The 23,271-nt window shown below is 53.9% G+C and overlaps 1 protein-coding gene across 18 annotated transcripts in view; it reads right to left on the bottom strand.

The window, feature by feature from the left end:
• The window catches only part of NCOR2 (nuclear receptor corepressor 2), a 237,298-nt gene that overhangs the window by 110,026 nt on the left and 104,001 nt on the right, over positions 1-23,271 (bottom strand). For all 18 annotated transcript variants that reach the window (XM_070769371.1, XM_070769385.1, XM_070769387.1 and 15 more), the window contains 3 exons: positions 18,929-18,985; positions 11,338-11,390; positions 593-659 (listed from right to left, as the gene is read on the bottom strand). In XM_070769371.1, the coding sequence (XP_070625472.1) occupies positions 593-659; positions 11,338-11,390; positions 18,929-18,985 (177 nt within the window). The remainder of the gene's footprint in view (positions 1-592; positions 660-11,337; positions 11,391-18,928; positions 18,986-23,271) is intronic.

Genomic DNA, 23,271 nt, shown 5'->3' with positions numbered 1-23,271 from the left:
CTCCCAGCTGAGACTGGAGTGTGCATGCAGCGGAATGCAGGAGTCGTACCACTAAGCAAGGAGGCCTCACTGCTTCTCTGGGTCCTGACTTTCCTGAGCCCAGAATGAGCACAGTGGGCTGGGAAAGGCTCATTTCTCAGGGAATCCCCGGCAATCACCGTCACCCAGCATACAGCCCACCCCATACTCCACCTCTGCCAACAGACCTCTCTCTGCCCAAAATATCCACAGTGGGTCCTCTGACAAGGGACCAGTTTTCCCAGCTAATGTCATGCTTTCTCCTCTTCCAGGTGGGAAAAGGAGGGGCAACGTCCCCAGCACCCCCTTCCACCCACACCCTTGCTTCCTTGAGGCAGCTGAGCCTCGAGCCCCCGGCCTCAATAAAGCAGCTGCTGCCTTTTCCCGTTTCTCTTGCTGTCCTTGGCTTTTTTTTCATGACCTGGACACTCAGGAATCAGGATCAGAACCCAGGGGTCCCAGGGGCCATGGCCTGAGTGGCGGGGACCATTTCCACTCTCCAGGAAGCCTGGTCCACGGAAGGGAGGGGGCAGCAGAAGAGATTCCAGGGCTGGGGGCCCCAGTGATGACTTACCCATTGTTTCCGGGCGTGATTCCTCCTCTTGAAGTACAAGATTAACTTTTTCCGCATCGCCTGGTTTCTAAGCAGGAAGGAGACAGCCAACAGGGCAGGTCAGAAAGGCAGGGTTTCAGGAATTTCGTCCCTCGCTGAAGCTTGCCCCATCACTGGCTTCCGGTGAGGGAAGAGACCCCACAGTCCCCCAGGGCAAGCCACGTACTGCCCATGTATGTCTTTCCTCTGCCCTATACGAAGTGCCCCCCACCCACACTCTGGCTGAGCATGTTCTGCAGGAAAAGAGGGCTCCAAAGTGGGGGCAAGGTCCTGAGACTTCCTGCCCTCCCTGGAGCTGCCATCACCCAAACTCCCCTCTCTCGTCAGCCACGGGAAACCAGCCACAGAGAAAAAGCCACAGCCTTAGACCAGGAACACAGGCCGGGCAGAATAAGCCCCCAAAAGCTGCAGACCCACAGAGGCAGGATCTTGGGGTCTGGCCTCAGTGACCCCAAGCCACCTCCAACCAAGAAAGCCCCTGCTCTGCCCCCCTGGGGTGGGGGTGATGTGGATAGGCCAGCGACAGGCTGGTGGGAGCCAGTGAGGCAAGAACTCCAGGAAGCACTCGAGGGGCCTCACGCCTCAGGTCGGTGAAGCCAGACCCCTCCTGCCATCGGGGTTCTCAACCGAGGAGGCCACACACAGCACTGTGGGCTCAGAGAGGAGTGGGCACTTCCAGGGGGTGGGAGGGATGCGGGTGGTTCAGAGAGAAAGAGAAGCAGAGAGAGAGACTCCGAGACCAGGAATGAGAGAGAAAAGGAAAGCAGAAAGACAGACAGAGCCCCAGAGAGAAGCAAGGGGAGAGAGAGAGAGAAATGGATAAGATCCCAAATGAGGACAGAGCCCCAGAGGGGAAGGAGCCTGGCAGAGAGAGACAGCGAGACAGGAAGGGAACAGGCCTCCAGGCAGAGGAGGACACGATCCAAAGAAAGTGGGGGGGATGATGGATACGCAACAAGGACCTACTGTAGAGCACAGGGAACTATGCTTAATATCCCCTTAATAAACCATAAGGGAAAAGAATATTAATATTGCTATATGTAAAACAGACAGCCAGTGGGAATTTGCTGTATGACTCAGGGAGCTCAATGACAACCGAGTGCTCTGTGGCAACTTAGAGGGGTGGGACGGGGTGGGAGGTGGAAGGGAGGTTCAAGAGGGAGGGGACATATGTATACCTATGGCCAATTCATGTTGATGTATGGCAGAAACCAATGAAATATTGTAAAACCATTATGCTCCAATTAAGAATAAATAAAGTAATGGAAATGGTATATAGGAGGCAAATTTTAAAAAGGAATATTAAAAGAATGTATATGTTTGTATATATATATTTGCTGTGCAGCACAGTTGTACAGCACAACACTGTGAATCAACCACACTTCAATAATAAAGTAAAAATGAAAGAAAGGGAGATGGAGCCCTAGAAGAAGGCAGAGGGAGAGTCAGAGATGCGGACCGATACAGAAAAGGGGGGAAGACACACCCAAGGACCCACTTCCCCCGACCCCCTCTCCACAACCTCCTATACACAGCAGAGTGCAGCAGCTGGGGTCTGCGGGGGTCACAGACAGGCCCCGGGAGGTCATCAGGCCTGTGAACTTGCTTGATCCCATCCGAGTGTACAGTGGGATCAATTTTTATGGGGCGGGGTCCCCCAAGTTGCTCATAGCCTCAGCTGCACCCAGAACCCTTGCAAAAAGCTCCCAAACCGATGGCTGGGAGCCATGCATGCACGGGTCTACCAGCACACCTTACTCCTGTCTGGATGAGTGTCCCCAGACCCTGCAGTGATTTCCAGCATCCTCACTATGAGGTCTCAAGTCCGAGATGCTGACAGGCCTGCACGGACCTTCTTCATTTATGGACCCCAGCCAGGCTTTGAGCCCTGTCTCCATCCATCTCCTGACAAGGAAAGGCCACACTCACTTCCAGGAGGGTCGCTGGTAAGAGGCCCTGGGCTCCCTGGATCAATCTGATTTCACCTCCTGCCGCGCAGGCCTCCCACCTCGAGGTCTCACTGCTTAACATCAATCTTGCCCTCCCCAGCAAGGTGGGCAATAGGGGTCCTCAGCCACACAGGCTGAGACCAGAACCCCCTCATTCCACATTAGGGGGTCTCTGAGCAAATCTCAGAAGGTCTCTCAGCCTCAGTTTACTCATCCGAATAATGGGAGCAATGGCATCATGCTTTCATCTCCTCAGTCACTCAGCAAAAGTTCACTGAGCACCTACTATGCGCCGGGCACTGTTCTGGGTCCTGGGGACCCACAGGTGGGCAACACAAAGCCCCGAGTCCTCATGGAGGCAGGTGACACATAGAGGGACCATGCTGACAATAAGCAATATAATCCTGGGGACCTCCCTGGTGGTGGAATGGTTAAGAATCTGCCCGGCAATGCAGAGGACATGGGTTCGATCCCTGGTCAGAAAACTAAGATCCCACATGCCCTTGAGCAATTAAGCTGGCACCTCACAACTAGAGAGTCTGTGAGTAGCAACCAAGATCCTGTGTGCCAAAACTAAGACCCGACGCAGCCAATTATAAATATTTTAAAAAATGATAACCTTAGATTCAGAAACTTACACAGAGGGATAGGGTACTGACTGGGGGAGGGGAGGGCATAGCTATTTTAGGTTCGGGGTGCAGAAAAGTGTCTCAGAGTTGGCCTGGACATTTCAATCACCAGGAGGGCCCAGCTGTGGAACGACCCACAGGGAGATGCACTCCAGGCAGAACACACTGGGTGTGCAAAGGCCCTGAGGTGGGAACAAACTCAAGTGTTTGCAACAGAAGAAGATCCTTGTGGCTGCAGAGTGCTGAGGAGGGACAGAGGGGAGGAGAGCAACAAGGTGAGCAGGGCCCCCTGTGCAACCTCATGGGCTGGAACACAGGAGAGGGTAGGGACCTAAAGGCAGCAGCTGAGAAGGCCAAGAAGCCATGACAGTTCAGAGCAATGAGCCCACCAGCTCTGAGGTCTTGGTCCCTAACACCATCCTCCAGTACAAGGAGCCATTTCTCAGGACTTCTCTGGCAGTCTACTGGTTAAGATTCGGTGCTTCCACTGCAGGGGGCACGGGTTCAATCCTGGGCCGGAGAACTAGGATCCTGAATGCAGAGGGACATGGCCAAAAAAATAAAAAAATAGAGCCATTTCTCCCTGGAGGAATGACTGAGTCCGGTGCTGGGGCAGGAAATATACAAGATGAGCCCAGAACATCTTTAAGCAGAGAAGTGTTAAAAAGGAAGGACAAAAAGATAAAGCGTGGGGGGGGGGGGTGTCAAAAGGACACAGGACCCAACCAAAAAGAGTTTCTGGCGACCAAAGCTGGAACAATCTGAGAAGCAAAGTAAATAACACGAGTGCTAGATTATAACCCGAAGAATAAAATAAATACCCACACGTCTACACAGATGTAAATAAATGATAGAATAAACAAACAAAGGAGAGAGAAGGGACACGTGTTCTTTGTGTGTGCGCATGCATGCTCAGTCAAGCCCAACTTTTTGCGACCCCATGGACTGACTGTAGCCTGCCAGACTCCTCTGTCCGTGGGATTTCCCAGGCAAGAATACTGGAGAGGGTTGCCATTTCCTTCTCCAGGGGATCTTCTTGATGCTGGGATCAAACCCCGTGTCTCCGGCACTGCAGGCGGGTTCTTTACCATTGAGCCACCTGGGAAGCCTTACGGAATTTCAACTACTACGTGCAGAAGGACTGAGCGAAGGAGAAAATCCCCATTAGATACCACGGTGCTCATCGTTACAGGCAAGCCCCTTCCATGAATGTTAAACTGGTTGGCAAAACGTTGAGGAAAGATGAGAAATTTGCATAGCTGCAAAGCACTTTCCCCCAAATATTTACTAAGCATCGTGGAGGCTTTCACTTGAGTCCACAAAGTCTTTGATATTCGCCCTTTAGGAGGTGCAGCTGGACTTCCCTCCCCTTGACAGTAGGCTGGACAGCGACTTGCTTCTAAAGCACAGAGTGGGGACTTCTCTGGTGGTCCAGAGTGGTGGTGAAGACTTCACCTTCCAATGCAGGGGGCTCAAGTTCGATCTCTGGTCAGGGAACTAAGATCCCACATACCTCCTAGCCAAAAGAACCAAAATGTAAAACAGAAACAATATTGTAACAAATTCAATAAAGACTTTAAAAATGGCCCAGACATCCAAATAAAAATAAAAAATAATGCACAGAGTAGGGATGGGAAAGACAGCAACTTGACGGGGAGACAGCTGACACTTCCCTGAGCAAGGGAGCAAAGTCAACACCACCTGTAGTGACAGAAACAACCCCAGTCAGGGTGTTGGGTGCCCCTGATGTATCGTGATGGGAAGGGCACCCCCTCACCTCGGGGGAAATCTTCCCCCAAATCCACAAGCCCAGCTCCTCCTGAAAAAATATCAAACACACCCAAATCGTAGGACATTCTGCAGATTCTGTGAGCAGTCCTCTTCAAAAGTGACAAGGTACAGAAAATCAAGGAAGACTGAGAAATGGTCACAGAGTGAAGACCAATTGGTCACGAGGATGAAGTACAGAGAAGGATTCTGGATCAGATCTTGGACCAGAAAACAGGCATCAGTGGGAAAATGGAAAATCCAAACAAAGTTTGTGCAGTGGTTCCCAATCTTTTGGGCACCACGGACAGGTTTCATACAAGACAATTTTTCCATGGACTGGGAGATGGTTTGGGGATGAAAAGACACAGGAAGAGGGCCATGTGAATATAGGGTTGGAGTGAAGCATCTACAGGCTAAGAATCGTCAAGGATGCTCAGCAAACACCAGAAGCTAGAAAACGCATGGAAGGATCCTCCCCATAGCACCTGCAAGAGATCACCCTGCCAGTCCCTGGATTTCCAACTTCCGGCCTGCAGAACCACGAGAGAATGACTCACTATAGTTTCCAGGCAGCCTGGATGTTGTGACGAGTTCTGGCAGCCTGAGGGAACTCAAACAGCCTGGAAGGATCTACCCCAAGCACAGTGCTGTGGCTTCGAGCTAAAGAGGCCTCGGTGAGAACAAAGGCTCGCTCGCAGGGGCAGAGGCCAGGCAAGCAGCCGTCTCCATTCCCCATAGCTACTGGAGGGCACGTGTCCTCCCCAGCTATCTGGGTTTCCTTCCAGAGCAAGCTGGTATCCATGGCAGGTATCCATTCGCTGACTGCCAAAGAGGACCAATGTCAAGTCCACAGGTTGCAAACAGGTGCAGTCCACCAAGCAGGGCCAGTTCCTGAGACTGCTGTGTTTGGGCTATGGAGCTTTCTAAAAACACTGCGTTTGTTGCCATTATTGAAAACCAGAAGCTGCTGCATAAAAAGATGAACAGAGAGCTTCTCTTAAAAAAAAAAATCAGGCAGCCTGATCACACTCCCTTATGGCCACAGACTGGGAACTGAGGTCTGACTGCCCCCCCACCACCCTTTTAAAATGTTTATTTATTTGGCTATGTTGGGTCTCAGTTGTGGTATATAAACACTTAATTGGGCTGCGTGGGATCTAGTTCCCTGACCAGGGATCGAACCTCTGTCCCCAGCACTGGAAGATTGGAGTTCTACCCACTGGACCACCAGGGAAGTCCCCTGATTGCCCATTTAAAAGAGTGACAAGCTCCCCATTCACCCTAGTCCCCACACTCCCTAGCACCTCCCACCAGCCCTTCCCTAACTTTGTTCCTGCCCCAGAGGCATGCATCTGGGTTCACAAGCTTCTAGACATCTGGCTTGGGGTGTTCATTTGTGCAACACTCTTCTGGCAAACTTTTTTTTTTGACTGTTTATTTTGTCGCAAGAAGTGTTTAGGTATTGCAGCTGCAAACAGCATACTGCAGACAAATCTTCTCTGCCGAGATTTTGTCTGGCAAAAATAAGAAGCAGAGTCTCTCTCAAAGGGTTCTGGAAGGACCGACAGACCAGCAATGTGATGAGTTCGTTGGTGGAAGCATTTTTGGGGTGCAAAGGATATCTCAGTCTCCTGGAGAAGTCAGGGTTTAAAAAAGCACAACCTGTCAAGAAATACAGGCTTTGTCAGCTGACACTGAACTAGGAGAAGGGGAACTAGGAAGGAATGAAAATCTGTGGACGTTCGAGGAAGAGTCTGGCCAAGCCCTGGGGTCTATAGGATTCTGAAAAAGGAAAGCATGGGACAATCAGGGGAGGCTTCCTGAAGGAGATGAGGTTTGAGCAGAGGCTTGGGAGAAGCAGTGAATAGGTGGGCAAAGAGAAATGAAGTAGGCACCCTTCCAAGGGAGGAAGGGTGATGGTGAATTTGGAAGAAGAACCAGACCCCCCAACTTCAGGGGAAAAGATGGAGGCAGCCCGTGCAGGGCCCTGAATGCCTTAGGAAAAGCTTGTCAGATTGGGGTGACTGATGGTCCGAACCAAGCTCCCTGGGCCAAGCACTTTTCCTGTGTGACTTCCAAGGAGACCAACTTACTGACAAGCAAAGTGATGTGACTTGCCCGAGGTCACTGGGCTAGTGAGGGGTAGAGCCTGGAGGAAAGCAGGCTGGGTGTGCAGATTGGGCTGGTCTAAAGAGTGTGGCTGTGTGGCCCCGGGGAAGTTACTCAACATCTCTGAACCTCCAGAGCAAGACCACAAGGACCAGTTAAGAGTAACCTGGGTCCACAGCGCCCCTCCCACCTGCATGGCCCTGGGGCATCAGCCAAACCCCAGTAAGGCAGGAAAAGGGGAGAAATCAATCTGTAAGACAAGAAAATCCGGAAGGAAGAGCCACCAGGAGCCAGCAGGCTTCTACCCTCAAGGGGAGGAGAGGACAAGGCTTAACACCAGGTGAAGGGGTAGCCACGGCAGAGCACACAGGAGCTGCAACTGTAACCATTGCATCAAGCCCACAACCTTTCACCGAATCACCCTAGGCTCCCCGACCCAGAGAATTCAGCCCCCAGCTCTCCCCGTGGGTCCAGCCTGCAGAGGGCAGGGAGCCCCTCCATGGAGCACCCACTGATGCCGCTCTGGGGTCGCCCCCCACCCACCCCGGCCCCTTCCCCTGCTTCCCAAAGCCTGGGAGGTCTGCGGAGTCACTGCCGAGGTCTGCGGAGTCACTGCCGAGGCTAAGACCAGACCACAGCCAGTCTCCCACACCACCCCCGCCACTGCCAGGAGCGTGGGCGGCCACCCCCACGCCTCCAGAGGCGGCAGGTGGCAGAGGACAGCATCGGGGTGGGTACAGGTGACTTCAACACGTCCGAAATTGCCAGTGCAGCAGGAAGTCAGGCGTGAAATTAACTTTAACTCAGAGGCCCCAGTGCGCAGACACAGAGAAATTAAAGTGACAGGGCAAGGTCCTTGGGGAAGGGATAACCTTCCACCTGGTGGCAATTACAGAGGCGGGAGGGAGGAGCCTGGGGGGAGGCCCAGTCGAGGCGAGCTGGTGAAGCTCTGCACTCTGAGCAAGAGAACGCCTCACCCCAGCCCCAGCCTGATCTGTCTTCTTGTCCTTATCAAGCTATCATTGTATCATAGACGTATTTCTTTATGATCTGCCTGCGCCACCAGAATGGCAGACCTCCTCACTCACTGCTCTCTCCCCGGGGCCCAGAACAGTGCCTGGCACAGAGCCAGTGTTCCTAAATATCTGCTGAATGAATGAGTGAATGAATGAGGGAGGGCAGCTCTCTTGGTCTCTGCTGATGAAGTGAGAAAAATCACAGAACACTTCCTACAGGCCTGACGCTGAATAACTTCTAGGGATTCATTGAATCTTCAACCCATCTCACAGATGGGGCAACTGAGGCACTGAGAGTGACTGGCCTCGTGAGCCAGATGCTTGTGATCCTCAACATGCCCCCCAGACCGTGGGCTCGCAAAAACCCCATCACATCACTTCACATAAACCTCATTACTAGCCTCTAGCACAGATAATAAAACCCAAAACTCGTCACCAGCCCTAGGTGATCAGCCTGGCACCTTCTTCTCCCTCACCTACCCCTTCGGGACCTGCCAGGCTTCTCTGTGATCCCGCCAGCTCAGTCCAGCCCCAGGGCCTTTGCAACGCCTGTTCCACCTGCCTCTGGTGGGGGCAGCTGCATGCCAGCTGCTGCTTGGTCTCTGAATGTTCCCTCAGCTGTCAGGTCCTGGCCCTGATCCCCTCGGCTTAAGTCACCCCTTACATTCTCTCCCATCACCCTGTTTGCCATCTTCATAGCATTTTTTTTTTGGCCATGCCACACAGCATATGGGATCTTAGTTCCCCAACCAAGGATCAAACCCATGCTCTCTGTAGCTGAGTCTTAACCACTGGACCACCAGGGAAGTCCCTTCAAAGTATTTTTTAAAGTAAATGACTGCACTGATTTAATCACAATCACGCTGAAACTAAAATTACAGAACTGAGTATGAATTCAGAGGCAAACTATGGGGGAAAAAATTAAAATTCTAAGAAGAAAGCAATTCAGATAACTTGCTTACAGATACATTTTTCTAACATGAAACAGACCACTTATCACCGAAGAAATCTCAAAATTATTTATCTCTATGTTTTAAACTTAAACATGTTCATCTGTGACTTAGATTTGGAGTAACTTTCACTAGGCAGTTACCTACTTAGCCAGAACGTACTCTAGTAGAGGAGAACAGTCCTCTGATGAAGATTATAGGCTATAAAAATTGGGCACTGGTTTCAGTAAACTCATAGCTTTATTTTACTTATATGCAGCAGTGTCTTATCAGTTTGTATTATTTGTATGGATACCTTTTGCCTTTGTTGTTTGGATTCTATGGCCATTCTTATAACCTGAAATCACCCACGCTATTCAGCTTAAAATATTACCCATTTGTAGTCTAGTGAAAAAAATGTATGCAAGACTTCTAGTGTAACAATATTGCTATCAAAGATGTTTATGTTGAAAGGGAAAATACAACTCGGTATATTAAAGCATAAAGAGCTTAAGACAGCTATGTGACCACAGTACTTTTTATTCGCTGATATTTTCTCATTTACTTAACTTGTTTCCTGTCTCCACTGCTAGATAAAGCTTAATGAAAGTATAGGGAACTTTGTCTTGTTCACAGCTAAATCCCCAGGTCCTAGAACAGGGCCTGGCATAGTGAGTGTAACAAATGTGTATTGAATGATTGAATGTTCCCAGCAGGGTCTGCCCAGCTGAGAACATGCCACGCTCATCCCCTAAACCAGCCAAGAGAGGCCCTGAAGGGCCCCACGCCCTCACCCAAACTCCATCTGGGGCTCCCCCACCCCCAGCAGTGGCCCCAGGAAGGTCCTGGGAAGCTTTATAAAGGACTAATGTGGCCTGATTGGAAAATAAAGCATGCAGTATTGAGAGAGATTTGGTACCTGAGCGGTGAACACACTCTCAAGGCCAAGCCAAAGCACAGGCCACACAAGACACGGAAAACCCAGGGATACCCCAGTGCTCCCCCGGAAAGGACACCCCACAGCCCCTGCCAGCCACAGGCTAAGTGACAGGCAGCAACGAAGGTGAGGCAGGTGCTCGCAAGCCCAAATAAGCCAAGGACCTCGGCGGCAACAAGAGATTCTTCTAGGTTGCTCCATTAGCCCCTGGGAGCTGCAAGGGCGGTGGCCGTGTTGGGTCCCTAGAGCCTAGACTAGTCATGTGGGTCCAAAAACTACAAGAGGAGGGACCTCTCCAACAATTAGTCCAGCACCAGTGGATACTTGAAAACCATCAGGAGGTTTGGATGCCCCCAGGGATGGGGAGCTCACTGCCGCACATACACCCTGCAACTCCACCCCAAGGAAGTTCGGACAGTCAGACCAAATTGGACTGCCCATTGAACCAGCTAAGCACTGCCCTCCTGAGGTCACACAAAAATGAACCTTGAACAGTTCAAAGATTGTGATCCCAAAGGACCTACCTATAACCTAACATCCCCGGAGTGTTCACAGCCACATGTTCTTCAACAGGCAAGACTCCTCTGATTTTTTAGATACCTGGATAATGACATGAGGTAATATCCCCTCCTCGGCCAAGGAGGCTATGCTCCTACTAATGCATCCCCAGAAAAAAGCCAACCTCTTTCTGACAGCCACAATTCCTCAACTGGTGCCCAGCTTGAACACATAAAGACACTGGCCCCCAGCACCGTCCTGGCGCCCTGCTGCCAGCTCGACCCATGCCAACTGTGCGTGGCACTTCACTGATATTTTTCAGCTTCTGTGTTCATCTGGGAAAAGGCCCCTTCACTGGGCTACATCATACTGGCCATTCCAAAGCCTCTGGGTCTGGGTGAGTGCTCCCAGCTGCTCCCACACGGGGCTGTATCACAGATGGACCCCCTGTGCAGACCACAGACAGTCCTAACTATGCTTACATCAGAGCCCAAACCACAGGGTCCCTGCTTACTCCATGGCCACTGCACGAGCTCACATTCCTCCTCCTGGTAACAGCTTCCTGCAGCTCAAACAGGAGGAGGACCTGCAGCCCTCCACCTCTGTTTCTCAGAAGCTATGCATGCAGCTTGCCCACCCTCCCAACCACGGTCTGCCTCCCAAAGCTTCATGGGGCTACTCCCTTGGCCCCCCACCACCTCTGCCTTTCCATCCAAGGCCCTGCCTGGCCCAGAACTCCGGCCCAAATTGCTCCCTTCCGTACTCTCCTCCTGGCCCTGGAGGGAGCCCCGACGGGAACTGAGAACCCACATCCCACCCCGGGCGCCCCACCCCACTGTGCGTCTGCACGGCTGCCCTCAAGTACTCACATTTTGATGTTCTCATGGTACTGCCTGGTGTCGGAGGGCTGGTTGTACAATGGCTGCAGGAAAACAGAGAGGGAGGCAGGTCAGAGGCGGGCCAGGACTGTGGGCAGCTGGCGCGGGCTGGGCTGGCCACTGCCCTGTTGTGGCGCCCCAGGCCCTGGCATCAGGGAGCTGTCCACTGATGTGAGAACCAGCCGCAGGCAGGCATGAAACAGGACATTGGGACCCAGCCCACAGCCCCAGCCAGGAACAGACTGTGACCCTCTGGGCACAGCGATGGGTACTATGGCCCCCTCCCCTGGGGCCACCATGGCTGCTCTGCAGGACACAGGGCCGTGCTGGCATGAGCACCCAAGGACAAGCACACACACCCCAGGTGAGCTGAGATCAGCAATGGTCTTGAACAGAGAAACTGCCCAAACATGGTGAGATACCCTGTCACCACCAGGGACTGGCAGAAGAGAAAACAGCCCAATAGTGCCAAGGGTTGGCAAAGACGTGGGGAGATAGGAAGGCGTGCGTACAGCCGACAGAAACATACACAGGTATCTGTGCCCCAGAGATGTGAAGGGAGGTGTGCCCGAGGACCCCCTCCCCTCCTGCAGGCACCCTGGAAACAGTCAGGCACTGTGTTCCACCAGGAGATGGGCCCCAGAATGCCCGGAAGGCACTGTTCATAACAGCAACATGTTAGAAGCAAGCCAGGACTTCCTTGGCGGCCAAGTGGTTCAGACTCCACGCTTCCAATGCGGGGGGCACAGGTTCAATCCCTAGTCAGGGAACTAAGATCCTACATGCTGCACGATACGGCCAAAAATGTTTTAAAAAGAAGCAAGCTGAGTATCCACCTTCAGAAAAAGGAATAAGGAAGTAAGGACTCGTTTACTCCTCGAAGGCTACACAGTGGTGAGAAATGAATGAATTGGGTCCACATACAACAACGTGTGCAAATCAAAAGGAGGAAGTTGCTGCAGTGTCTGCGATGGGGCAAGAGCTGAGCTAGATGGTGTGTGTTCTCTCTCCTGGGTGGCAGGGCTGCAGTTAAAGGCTAACCACCCCGGGCTCACATCCCGGCTCTGGCATCTTCCAGCTGTATGTCTCTGGGCGAGCACCATCTGTGCCCCAGGTTTTCACCCATAAATGGGGTTAAACTCGGAGAGTTGTTGTGAAGATCCAAAGAGATAACGAAAGCAAAGCTCTCAGCCACGTCTGGAAGACTGAGAGGCCCAAGAAGTATCAGGGTCATTATCACCATCAGGGTGCAGTGACCATACTCATGGAAGCAATTTTTCCTGCCCACCTTGTATCCATCCACACCCAATGTTTTGTTTTTCTGTTTGTTTGTTAGTCGTCCAGTCGTGTCCGACTCTTTGCAACCCCATGGATTGTTGACTGCCAGGCTCCTCTGTCCCTGGAATTTTCCAGGCAAGAATACTGGAGTGAGTTGCCATGCCCTCCTCCAGGGGATCTTCCCAACCCAGGTATCACACCTGGGTCTCCTGCATTGCAGGCAGATTCTTTACCGACTAAGCCACCAGGGAAGCCCCAATGGGACAGATGCAAACTGTGAAAGCAGATGAAGCCTTTCTGCTCTTTCTTCCTCTCTTGTTCGCCTGCTCCCCCTGCCCCTCACTGTCAAGAAACCAAGTGTAGCCTGGCCTGCTGGAGGCAAGAAGCCGGCACGGAGGACAGCAGCACTAGCCAAAAACCTGGAACCATCCGAGCCAAAAGCTAGACCCACCAGCTGATTTCCCAGCTGCCCACAGATGTGACTGGGCTGAGCCCACATCAAGAGAAACTGCTCAGCTGACTTCTATACTTGTGGGAAATATCAACCTGTTTAAATTTGGGGCCACTTTGTTACACAGCAGTTACTGACTGATACAATTACCATCCCCATTTTACAGATGAGAAAACCTAGTCTCTGAAAGATTAAAACGTTTGCCTCTGGCTGGTAAGAGATGAGCTGATACTTGAATCCCACCTCTCAGCTCCAGCCCTGGAGGGAGGGGTTTGCCCTTTCTCTGCTTGCACCCCTCTTTGTGTGTCTCCTTCTGTATGTCTCTGTGCATCTCTCTCTGTGTTGGCCTCTCTTCCTATCCCTCTCACCTCCCTCCCTCTCTCTGTCTCACACACCCACACAGGCATCCATGGATGACGGTGGTACAAGCCTCAGGTACAGAGGGTGACGGGTCAAGCTGGGAGATGTGGTGTCCTGAAGCCTCGAGGTAGGGTCCTGGGGTGAGGCAGCATGGTATATCAGGCCCCGCCCTTGCACCAACCCCTGAAGAGGGAGCTGAACACACCTTCTGACGTCATCCCAGCTGATGGGGACCACCCCCAAGCAGCATGGCACAGGTCCAACCTGTCATTTACCCAGGGACAGGCCTCCTACCCTCCGTGGACAGCCTTGGCTGAGGACAATTCACCATTCCTCAGGCAATTCCAAGCCCCAAGCTCAGCTACTCCCCCCAGGATGGAGACGTTGCCCCATGTCTGGCACAGGCCATCTCCCCCCATGCTGGGTCAGCTGCTCTTCCAGGTGCTTGGCTCTAATCAAGGAGGTTTCCCCACCCCCACTCTGTGTATCTGAACATCAGGGCAGCAGGAGAGACCACAGTCAGACTCAGTGCAGAACTTCCCAACCAGAGAAAGTTAACACGTTACTGCACATGATTGACGGACCGCATCTCAGGACAGCAAGGAGTCCTACAAAGATGCCTGTACTGAATTCCAGGGCATTAAATGCTGTGCTCAATCCCGGGTGACTCTGCATCGGGTCTTTTATGTTCACCACAAGCTAATAAAACACAAGCTTGGCGAGAGTGGGCACGCCTTACATGTTCACTTCGGGGAGCAGACGGGTCCCAATTTAAGTGACGGCACTCCCGCTGCTAACTGTCAGACATATGCCTTCAACAGCCAGGGCCTCAGCGTCCTCATCTGTAAAATGGGCATAGAGCAAATAGGAGCTACCTCATAGGGCTTTCGAGAAGCCCAGGAAGTGTCAGATTTGGCAACTCAACTGCCGGCTTTTGGTTTTACAGATGGCAGTCCCCACAGTCTAAGGATGCCAGGAGGGGCTGAAGGGCAACATAGAGAGACCCCCGGTGCCAGTGATGGGCTGGGGGTAAGAGGCGGGGGGTGGCCCGTTTCTACAAGGTGGGATGGGCCAGAGAAGAGGAGACGGACTTCCAGGAGGGCAGTGGGGTCCCAGCCCACCTCTGACCTGCCAAACCTGCAGGGGAGGGATCACTGTCACCCTCTGGCCCTGCTGGATGAGACAAGGACACAGCACTCTGCTGCCCCAGGTGGCCTTCAGCAAGAGGCCGGGAAGAAATCAGAGAACACCCTGGGGTGCGCTGCTTCTAACCAGAGGGGCTGTCCTCCAAGGAGGTACTCGCTGGGCACTGAGCTAAACACTCTGGCCTCAGGAGGCTGTTCGCTGCCCTGTCAGGGGAGTAAGGAAGGATCACAAAGCATCTCTGGCTGGTACACTGCTGGGGGGGAAGGGGGCAGGGCCAGATGTGGGGGTTCCCACCCCTCCTCACCACCTGCAGCGGGGCTATACAAGGCCAGGCAACACCTGCTCTGTCCTGGGAGGCATGTGCTTTAATATAGAGGCCATGGGGTCACCATGGCCTTCACACCCACAGCAGCTTCCTCTGCTACCGCCCAGGTTTCAAGGTGGGACTTTTCCTGGTGGTTCAGTGGTTAAGAATCCCCCTGCCAGTGCAGGAGACACAGGTTCAATCCCTGGCCCGGGAAGATTCCACAGGCGGAGCAACGAAGCCCTTTTGCTACAACTTCTGAGGCCCGTGCGCCTAGAGTCGGTGCTCCGCAATGAGAGAAGCCACCGCCGTGAGAAGCCCACGCATCGCAACTAGAGAAAGGCTGCCTGCAACAACATATACCCAACGCAGCCAATGATAATAATACACTTAAAAAAAAAAAAAAAAAAGGATTTAGGCGGGGAAATCCCTGGCCCGGACCCCAGAGGAGCGAGGCGGGGCGGGAGTGGGGGTGCGCTGGGGCATAGATCGGAAGGCCCACCCCCTCCACGGCTGCACTTCCTCCTCTAGAAATGGGGGCGCAGCTGAGTAAGGAGGGAGAAAGTGCGCACACAGGGCGGGATGTGCCAGACTGGAAGGCCTGGGACAGAAATGACTAGGAGAGAGGAGCTAGGTCTCGGGGAGAAGGACGGGGCTCCTCCCCTGAGGCCTGACGGCAGGCAGCCGGCGGGTGGCCGAGAAGAACCAGGTGGACGAGGTGCCAGAAACGAAGTGTCAGTGCTGGCCCTCGGTCCTCTGGTGACACCGCATTCTTAAAATAACACCTCTGAACAGGAAGGAAACCAGTGACTCAGAGCAGTATGGAGAGGAGGTGGGGGCTGGGCTGCCCCTTCCTCTGGGCCAGGCCTGGTCCCCAGGGTGCAGAGGTGGAGGGCGAGCCCGCAGGCTCACTATTATCTCTTGCCCACGCACATTTCTGCAGGGCCCAGGACTCCCCCCAGGTGACTGTCTTCCTCGGCTGACTGCTCCCTGGCTGCAGATGGGAGAGACCCCCAGGAAACTGGACTCCCCAGTGGTGCCACCCAGTGACCTGAGACCTGGGGTCAGCAGCACCAGGCCCCCCTCCCAGCCTGAGACAGGACTCCCAGGTGGCACGAAGCAGCTCTCTGCAAAGAGTGCGCCTCTGAGCTGCCTCTGCTTGGAGGATACCTCTGGCCACTCGGGCCTTGTGGTACCCAAGACAGAAGGCAGACCTCTGAGGAATTGGCTGGTGGCAACCCCCTGGGCTCAGCACACCTCTCCACCTCATCTCTTGCTGTGTGACCCTGGGCAAGGCACTGCCCTCTCTGAGCCTCACCTGGAAGATGGATGGCGACATCTCCACAAGGCCTGACTTGGTGCTCTGTCAGCATGAGTCCCTTCTCCAGCCCCCGTGAAGGCCACCGAGCCAAGAGCCTATGGACTTCAAGAGGACTCCAGTGACAGCCACGCAGCCCCACCAGCCACTCCAGACCTCCGCCTCCTGTGCCACCAGCCTTGAGGGAGCCTCCTTTCTGAGAACCCCAAAGGATGGCATCCTCACCTCCAAAGACCCAGGAAAGAATCACTGAGGCTATGAGCCCCACAGACACCCTGCTGCTCTTGGTGGAATTCCTCAGGCCTCCAGACCCAGAGATCTCCCTTTAGGTCCCCACTGCCTACTCAGGAGCCCCCAGGAGTAATTAAGTCAGGAAAGGGGAAAGGAAGGGCCACCAGGTCTAGAAATGGTTGAGGGGCCAAATCTAGTCCTGGAGCTCCCCTGGCAAGAAAGGGGAAACCAAGGTGAGCAGCGGCTGACTGATGGGGATGGAAAATGGTAGAGTGACTCTTGAAAATCATCTGGCAGTTAATTCCTCAAGAGGTTAAACACAGAATGAATATGATCCAGCTGGGTAGATGAGACAGTAAAGAATCTGCCCGCAATGCGGGAGACCTGGGTTAAATCCCTGGGTCAGGAAGATCCCCTGGAGAAGGGAATGGCAACCCACTCCAGTATTCTTGCCTGGAGAATCCCATGGACACAGGAGCCCGGCAGCTCCACAGTCCGCGGGGTCACAGAGAGTTGGACATGACTGAGGGACTAACGCTTTCACTTTCAGCAGGTCTTAGATATCCACGCAACAGAAAGGGAAACACATATCCACGTGGAAATCTGTACGCTCACGTCCACAGCGATTCCTTTATAATGGCCAAAAGCAAAATCTACCTAAAAGCCCATCAATGGATAAATGGATAAATTAAATGCGGTCCATCCGTACAATGGAATACAATTCAGCCATAAAAAGGAATGAGGCAACCAAGACACAAGCTACCACTTAAGAACAGGAAGCTGAGAGAGAGAAGCCAGGCACAAAAGGCCACGTGTTGTATGATTCCACCGATATGAAATGTTCAGAACAGGCAAATCCATAGAGACAGAAAGCAGATTGGTGGTTGGGGGGAGAGGGGTGGGAGGCGAGGAGGGGGAAGATAAGGAGGTGATAGTTCAGGGAACAGAGTTCTTTCTGAGAGGGTGAAATGTTCTCAAGTCAATTGTGGAGACGCTCACACACATCTGCTAACGTACTAAAAACCACTGAATTGTACTCTTTAAATGGGAGAATTGTATGGCACGTGGATTACGTCTCAATAAAGCTACTTAAAAGCTTTTTTAAAAAGAGGCTGCGAGAGACATCTCAGAAAGCATGCCCAACGGGAAGCAAGAGCTCAGGCTGGGAGCTTGTCACCCATCACAGGAGGAGCGCTGGGCTCTGTCCTTGAGCCATAGGAGCCCCTGTTGCTGCTGCTGCTGCTAAGTCACTTCAGTCGTGTCCGACTCTGAGCCCCTACCCCAACCCAACTCCCTGTCTGGCTCTGCCCCTGCGAGGACCTGGGGACAGGAAGAGGCCAGCTGCTCACAGCTCCACAGTGGCCCATCCGCAGCCGGCCCCCCAGGCTGGAGAGCAGCTGTCACTGCAGAAAAAACTCCAGGGACAAAAGTTCCACCCTCTGAGGCGACCACAACACCGAGTGCCTGCCGTGGGCCAGGTGCTGGGCCGGCGAGCCTTTACCGCGCACGACTTCATTGGTCCCTCATCAAGATCCACAGCGTCCCCATTTCACAGATGAGAAAACCGAGTCCTTTTCCCAAGGCCACGCGGCAAACGCAAGGTGGGGCCAAGTTTAAAATTAGGCTCCGAACGCATAAAACTTCATTTCCGCCCCCCAGCCAGTACACACATGCAGAGACCCCCGCGCCATCCAGCAGGCGGGTCCCCCGTGCTGTGCCCCCATCTCTGCACCCACCCGCACCATGGGACAGTGGTCCCGGGCAGGCGGGAGCTCTGGCCATCTCTCCCAGGACTCCAAAGCCACCGGCCGGGAGTTTCCGCGCTCCCGTGCTTCCTATCCTTGGTGACACAGAGGGTGACAGGTGCCTGAGAGAGGAGAGGCCTGGTCTGCTTCCTGTCTCTGCTACCAACGTGGCATCTTCCCATCAGCAAAATGGCACTGACAGTGGTAACAATAACAGCAACAACTAATGCTCCACCCTCACCGTCTAAGGGGTGGAGTGTTCAGGGCGTCACAAAAAGGTGCATGGCTCATCTTCACTAATGGGTATGTGCGATCATTCATCCCAGTTTACAGGTGAGGAAACAAGGCACAGAGAGGTTAAGACACCTGCTCAGGGTCACACAGCTATGAAGTTACAGACCTGCGAGTTGAACCCAGATCACCCGGCCCGGAGCACAGGCTTTCTGTGACCAGCTAGACCACACGGGTTGGACTCCAACTGGTCAATCTTGCAGCTCGACTGGCCGGGCTTGGGAGCAGAGCCGGAGGGCTGACACACCCCCACCTCGCACCCAGTGCGGCCCGGCCCACCTGCCCACTGTTATCTGCCTGTCCCTCTTATCAGAGAGTGGATTTCCTGCCTCCTCCAGAGGACAGGGCAGTTTGGCAGCAGACAACTTCCTCCTTGCCTCCACACCCACCTGCTGCCCCGTCTACCTCTCCAGCTACCCCCCGCTTCCCAGAGCACCCCACCCTGTTCCCCAGCTCACCAGCTCCACCTGGGGCCCCAGGCCTTCCAGAATCCGATGTGCAGCCTCGGCCTTCTTCTGCAGGGGGACGGAGAAGAGGAAGAATTAAAAAAAAAAAAAAAGACACCCAAGGCACGCGCACACACACACACACACACACACACACACACAGAGAACAGATTATAAATAGAGGCCTCCTCCTGGAACACCAAGCAGCTGCCCAGCCCAGCACGCCCATCCAGGCCCCAGGGGCGGGGGTGGGGGGTGGGGAAGGTCCCCCTCGCCAGCCCTCCCTGGGCTGGAGACCAACACAGAGAGGCCTGAGCATCCCCACAGCAGCCCTGGCAAGCCCGCCAAGTTTCGATTCGAACAAACACACCCTGTTCTCTGGTGCCGGCTCCCCTGAAGCCCCCAGCTCGACGCGCTCCCCCCCACCAGGGCCCAGAGTGGGCACAGATCCCCGGCCAGGCCTCGAGATGCCTTCCTCTGCCTTGGAAGCCTGGAAGCCGGCTGAGTGTCTCCAATTACCTCGGAGCTGGTGCCGCCAGTGAGGGGGGAGGAGGCGGGGGAGAGAGGGCGAGATAGAGGCACGGGGAAGATACCCTTTCTAGGATTCTTCTATTTCACAATCATGTGACTATTTCTGAGCTGCCCTGGGGCTCGCTGCCTCCCTCCCCACTCACAACTCGGGATTTATTAGGAAAATAGGAATGTATGGCAGAAAGGGCTAGGTGACTGCGAATTCAACAGGCTGGACCCTGACCATAAGAGTGGACGTTGTGTCCGCGCCAGGCCCAGTTCTGGGACCACAGGGCCCACTTGGCTGGGCAGGCTGGAGGATGGGGTGGGCACAGAGCTGGGAACGGTGGCTTCAGAAGATGTCTCTATCAGATGGAAAGCGGGGTGCCCACAGTGCACACATTGAGAGACCTGAGACCCTCCCGTGACCCAGGACAGGCTGGGTGCTTACGACTCAGCCCGACTCAGGAAGACCAGCCAGGACTTGGCGTGGACTGGCAGGACAGGCCAAGCAACTCACCATTATCAGATTGAAAGCCTCCCCCAGTGATCCCTCAATCCAGACCCACCATACAGGGGTGACCCAGAGCCCCGGAGGACATAGCTGTCAACAGAACTGGAGGCCCAGGTGTCACAGCAGGGAGGGGGCGTGCTGAGGACCAGCCTCACCAGCCCCAGCCCCCGTGCCAGAGGGCAGGTATGTAGGTGGGCTCAAGCTGGCACCGAGGACGGCTCTGCCTAGAGCCCTGGGCCCAGCCCACCCAAGAACAAGCCATGATCTCGGCCTCCTTTATGCAAAGCCAGAACCCTGAGAGCAGCAGCCTCAGAGTGTGGCTGGGGGCCAGAAAATCTTCCGGGGGGGGTGGTGCAGATGATTATCATTAATGATGGCCATTTTATTGAGAACCTACTATGAGTCAAGCTTTGGGTACACGGCATGCATTAGCAGTATCTGAATCACACATAACACGGAGTCAGGGAGATAGAAATATCCCCATTTTACAGATGATGAAACTGAGGCACAGGAAAATAGTATAAGACGTCTTTCTTCTGATCTCCAGGCTCCAAGAAGGGAGAAAGACAGGAGCTGGTCCTATCCAGGGCCTCCCCTAGACTTAGGTCCTGCATCTTCTTTGAGTTGTGGCAGGTACCAGTCTGGCAGTCACCGCAGACCACCCCAGCCCTGGTCACATCACAAAGCCAGAAACTGTCAGCCATGGGGGACCAAAGATGGAAGAATTCCCTAGCTGGACCAGAAGGACTGGGTGTAGGGTGGCGAGAGGACAGGGTCGCTTCCACAAACATTTGGGCAGCCACTCTGTGTTAAGCACCACGGCATGAAACAAAACGAATAATATCAGCCTCTGTCTGCAAAAAAGCGAGGCTAGTGAGCAGTTAGTCATGAGCAGTGATGGCAGGTTAGTACGCTCAGGCAGGAAAGGTACGTGAGGTATATGAGGGAGTCATTAAGTGGGTCAGAGTCACTCTCTCCATAAAGGTAAAAGGAGGGATACACAGTCGGGGTTTTGAGGAATGAATAGGAGTTTATGTGTATTCATGAGGCTCTGTGGAGATGGGCAACTGCCCATTGAGACAAAGAGGTGACGTCAAACACAGGAAGGGCAGGGCTGGAGAGACTGGGACACTGGAACTGCCACATCACATCCCTGGGCCCGGGTCTCAGATCTGGGACCCATACGGGGGCTCAGGAAGCCTGTGTCCTACGAACCACAGAGGATACCATCTTCTACCACATCCTGTCTCGGGAACACAAGCACCTGGGCAGGGGCCTTCCTGCAGCCCCTGCAGAAGAGAGCAGCGAAGAGACCCTTCCCGACCTTCCAAAGCCACAGGGAGCCCAGGTGACGAAGCACAGCCCAGGGCAGCCAACTCTTGTCACACAGCCGGTGTGAGAGAATCTTTGCTCCCTAACAGGCCTTCCCCCAGGCTCTGCGCTGAAGCCCTGAGTGGCCCTGGGGCCTTTTTAAGACAACTCAATTTCCAAAAGGTCGCGCGGGGAAAAGAAAATGACATGACATCTTTAGGACCGTCATGGAGCAGTCCTTGCCGCAATGCTGGAACACGGGACAGCAGGGTGGTCAAGAGCAAGGCCACACAGGAAGCCGGACTGGGCTCTGATCCATTTGCCAGCTGTGTGGTCCTGGACAAGCTCCTTCACCGCCTCTGAGCCTCAGTTTCCTCATCTACGAAATGGGGACAAGAGCAGCACCGCCCCATGCAGCTGTTGAGAGAATTAAATGAACCAACACACATTCCAAGCTAAACTCAATCAGGATCTGGCATGTGGGGAGCGCTAGGTAAGGGCTAGCTGTTATTACTGCTGTCAACAATAACGACAAGGCCACGGCTCACACCAGGTGACCCCCTACACGTGCCAGGCCTGGATCCCTTGTAAGCCCTGTCCATTTGGATTCCTGCAGGTACGCATGGCAGAAGCTTCTAGCATCAGCCTCCTTTACACACAAGGAAGCCGAGGCTGGGGTCACGCAGCTCAAGTAGCCGGTAAAGGATGGGACAGGCAGGCCCTGAGCCGGCACCCCACCTCCTCATGTCTTCCTGGGGGGGCTTCTTCCACCTCATGCTACACATCGCGGCTCCCAGGCTCTCTGGTCCGGTTTGCAGGGGCGGGGATGTGGGGGCAGGGGGGATGGGCTGCCATTGGGAATCTGCTTGGTGGTTTCCAGCGAGCTAGGGCAGTCAGGATGCAAGTGGATGTCCCGCCTACTGGGCCCCTCCCCCAGGTGGGCACGGCTTTCGAGAAACACACAGCTGTCCATCAGGGACCCACATCTGGGAGTCCGCTGTGCTTTAACCCTCAGCAAGTCACTTCAGCCCCACACGGGCTGACTCAAACACATGTGTATCCACACAGTCATCCCACTGGAACACATACATGTGCACAGACATACAAATGCATAGGAATCACATGCCCCGCACATGCTAAGCCACACACAGGCACACACACACACACAGCCCTCAGTAGGTCTGCCCACGTAAACAAATAAGCACATACATGTGTGGGGTACAAGTGCACACGTGTCCCCTGCAAGGTGGCTCCAACACACAATTTGCACACATGAAAACAACTGTCCACTGTTACACATGTACTCACACACATGTACACATGAACCGCTCCCCCAAAACACACACACACAGAGTCCCAGTTCTTGGGCAGGAGGGCCACAGCCTCACCCTGACCAGACCTCTGGCTAGCCCCCCGCCCCTTGAAGCCCCCATTCTAGCTCCTCCAGTCTGAGCTCCAAGCCTCACCCTTCTCTTCTGCAGAAAGGAGGCAGCACCCAGGAAGTCTGGGACCCCCGCACCCCACTCTAGGCTGCACCACCCTCCCCTCCATACCTGGCAAGTGCTGCAGCATTTCAGGGGAGCAGTTACCCCTCCCCCAAGGCTCAGCTTCCTCATCTGTAGCTGCAGCCTAAAGACCCCATCCAGAACCTTTCCAGGTGCAGGACAGAAGTGACCGAGTGCTGAGGTAGAATTCATGGGCTCGTGTTAACTCAAGAGCACAGCACTCCCTACATGCACAGGAATCTGGAGTAAGCCTTGGACTCCAGGGCTAGTTATGATGGACAGACACAGAGGCAAAGGCAGGACTCAGCCTGGGACGCCCGTATCAGAACTCAAGTGGGAGGGGAGTCTGAAGCTGGGCATTGGGTGCCTGGACTCCCAAAATGCTCTACAAAATGCTACACATTCTTGGTTATTACTGATACAATTATTCATCTTTGTCCGGCTTAGTCCTAACCATACTGTATACATACTTTACTAGAAAGATGCTTAAAATCTAAGACAAAAAAGGACTTGGT

This window comes from Bos indicus, chromosome 17, assembly GCF_029378745.1.
Source record: "Bos indicus isolate NIAB-ARS_2022 breed Sahiwal x Tharparkar chromosome 17, NIAB-ARS_B.indTharparkar_mat_pri_1.0, whole genome shotgun sequence".
Lineage (NCBI taxonomy): Eukaryota > Metazoa > Chordata > Mammalia > Artiodactyla > Bovidae > Bos > Bos indicus.
This window is presented reverse-complemented; position numbering and strand designations above follow the sequence as displayed.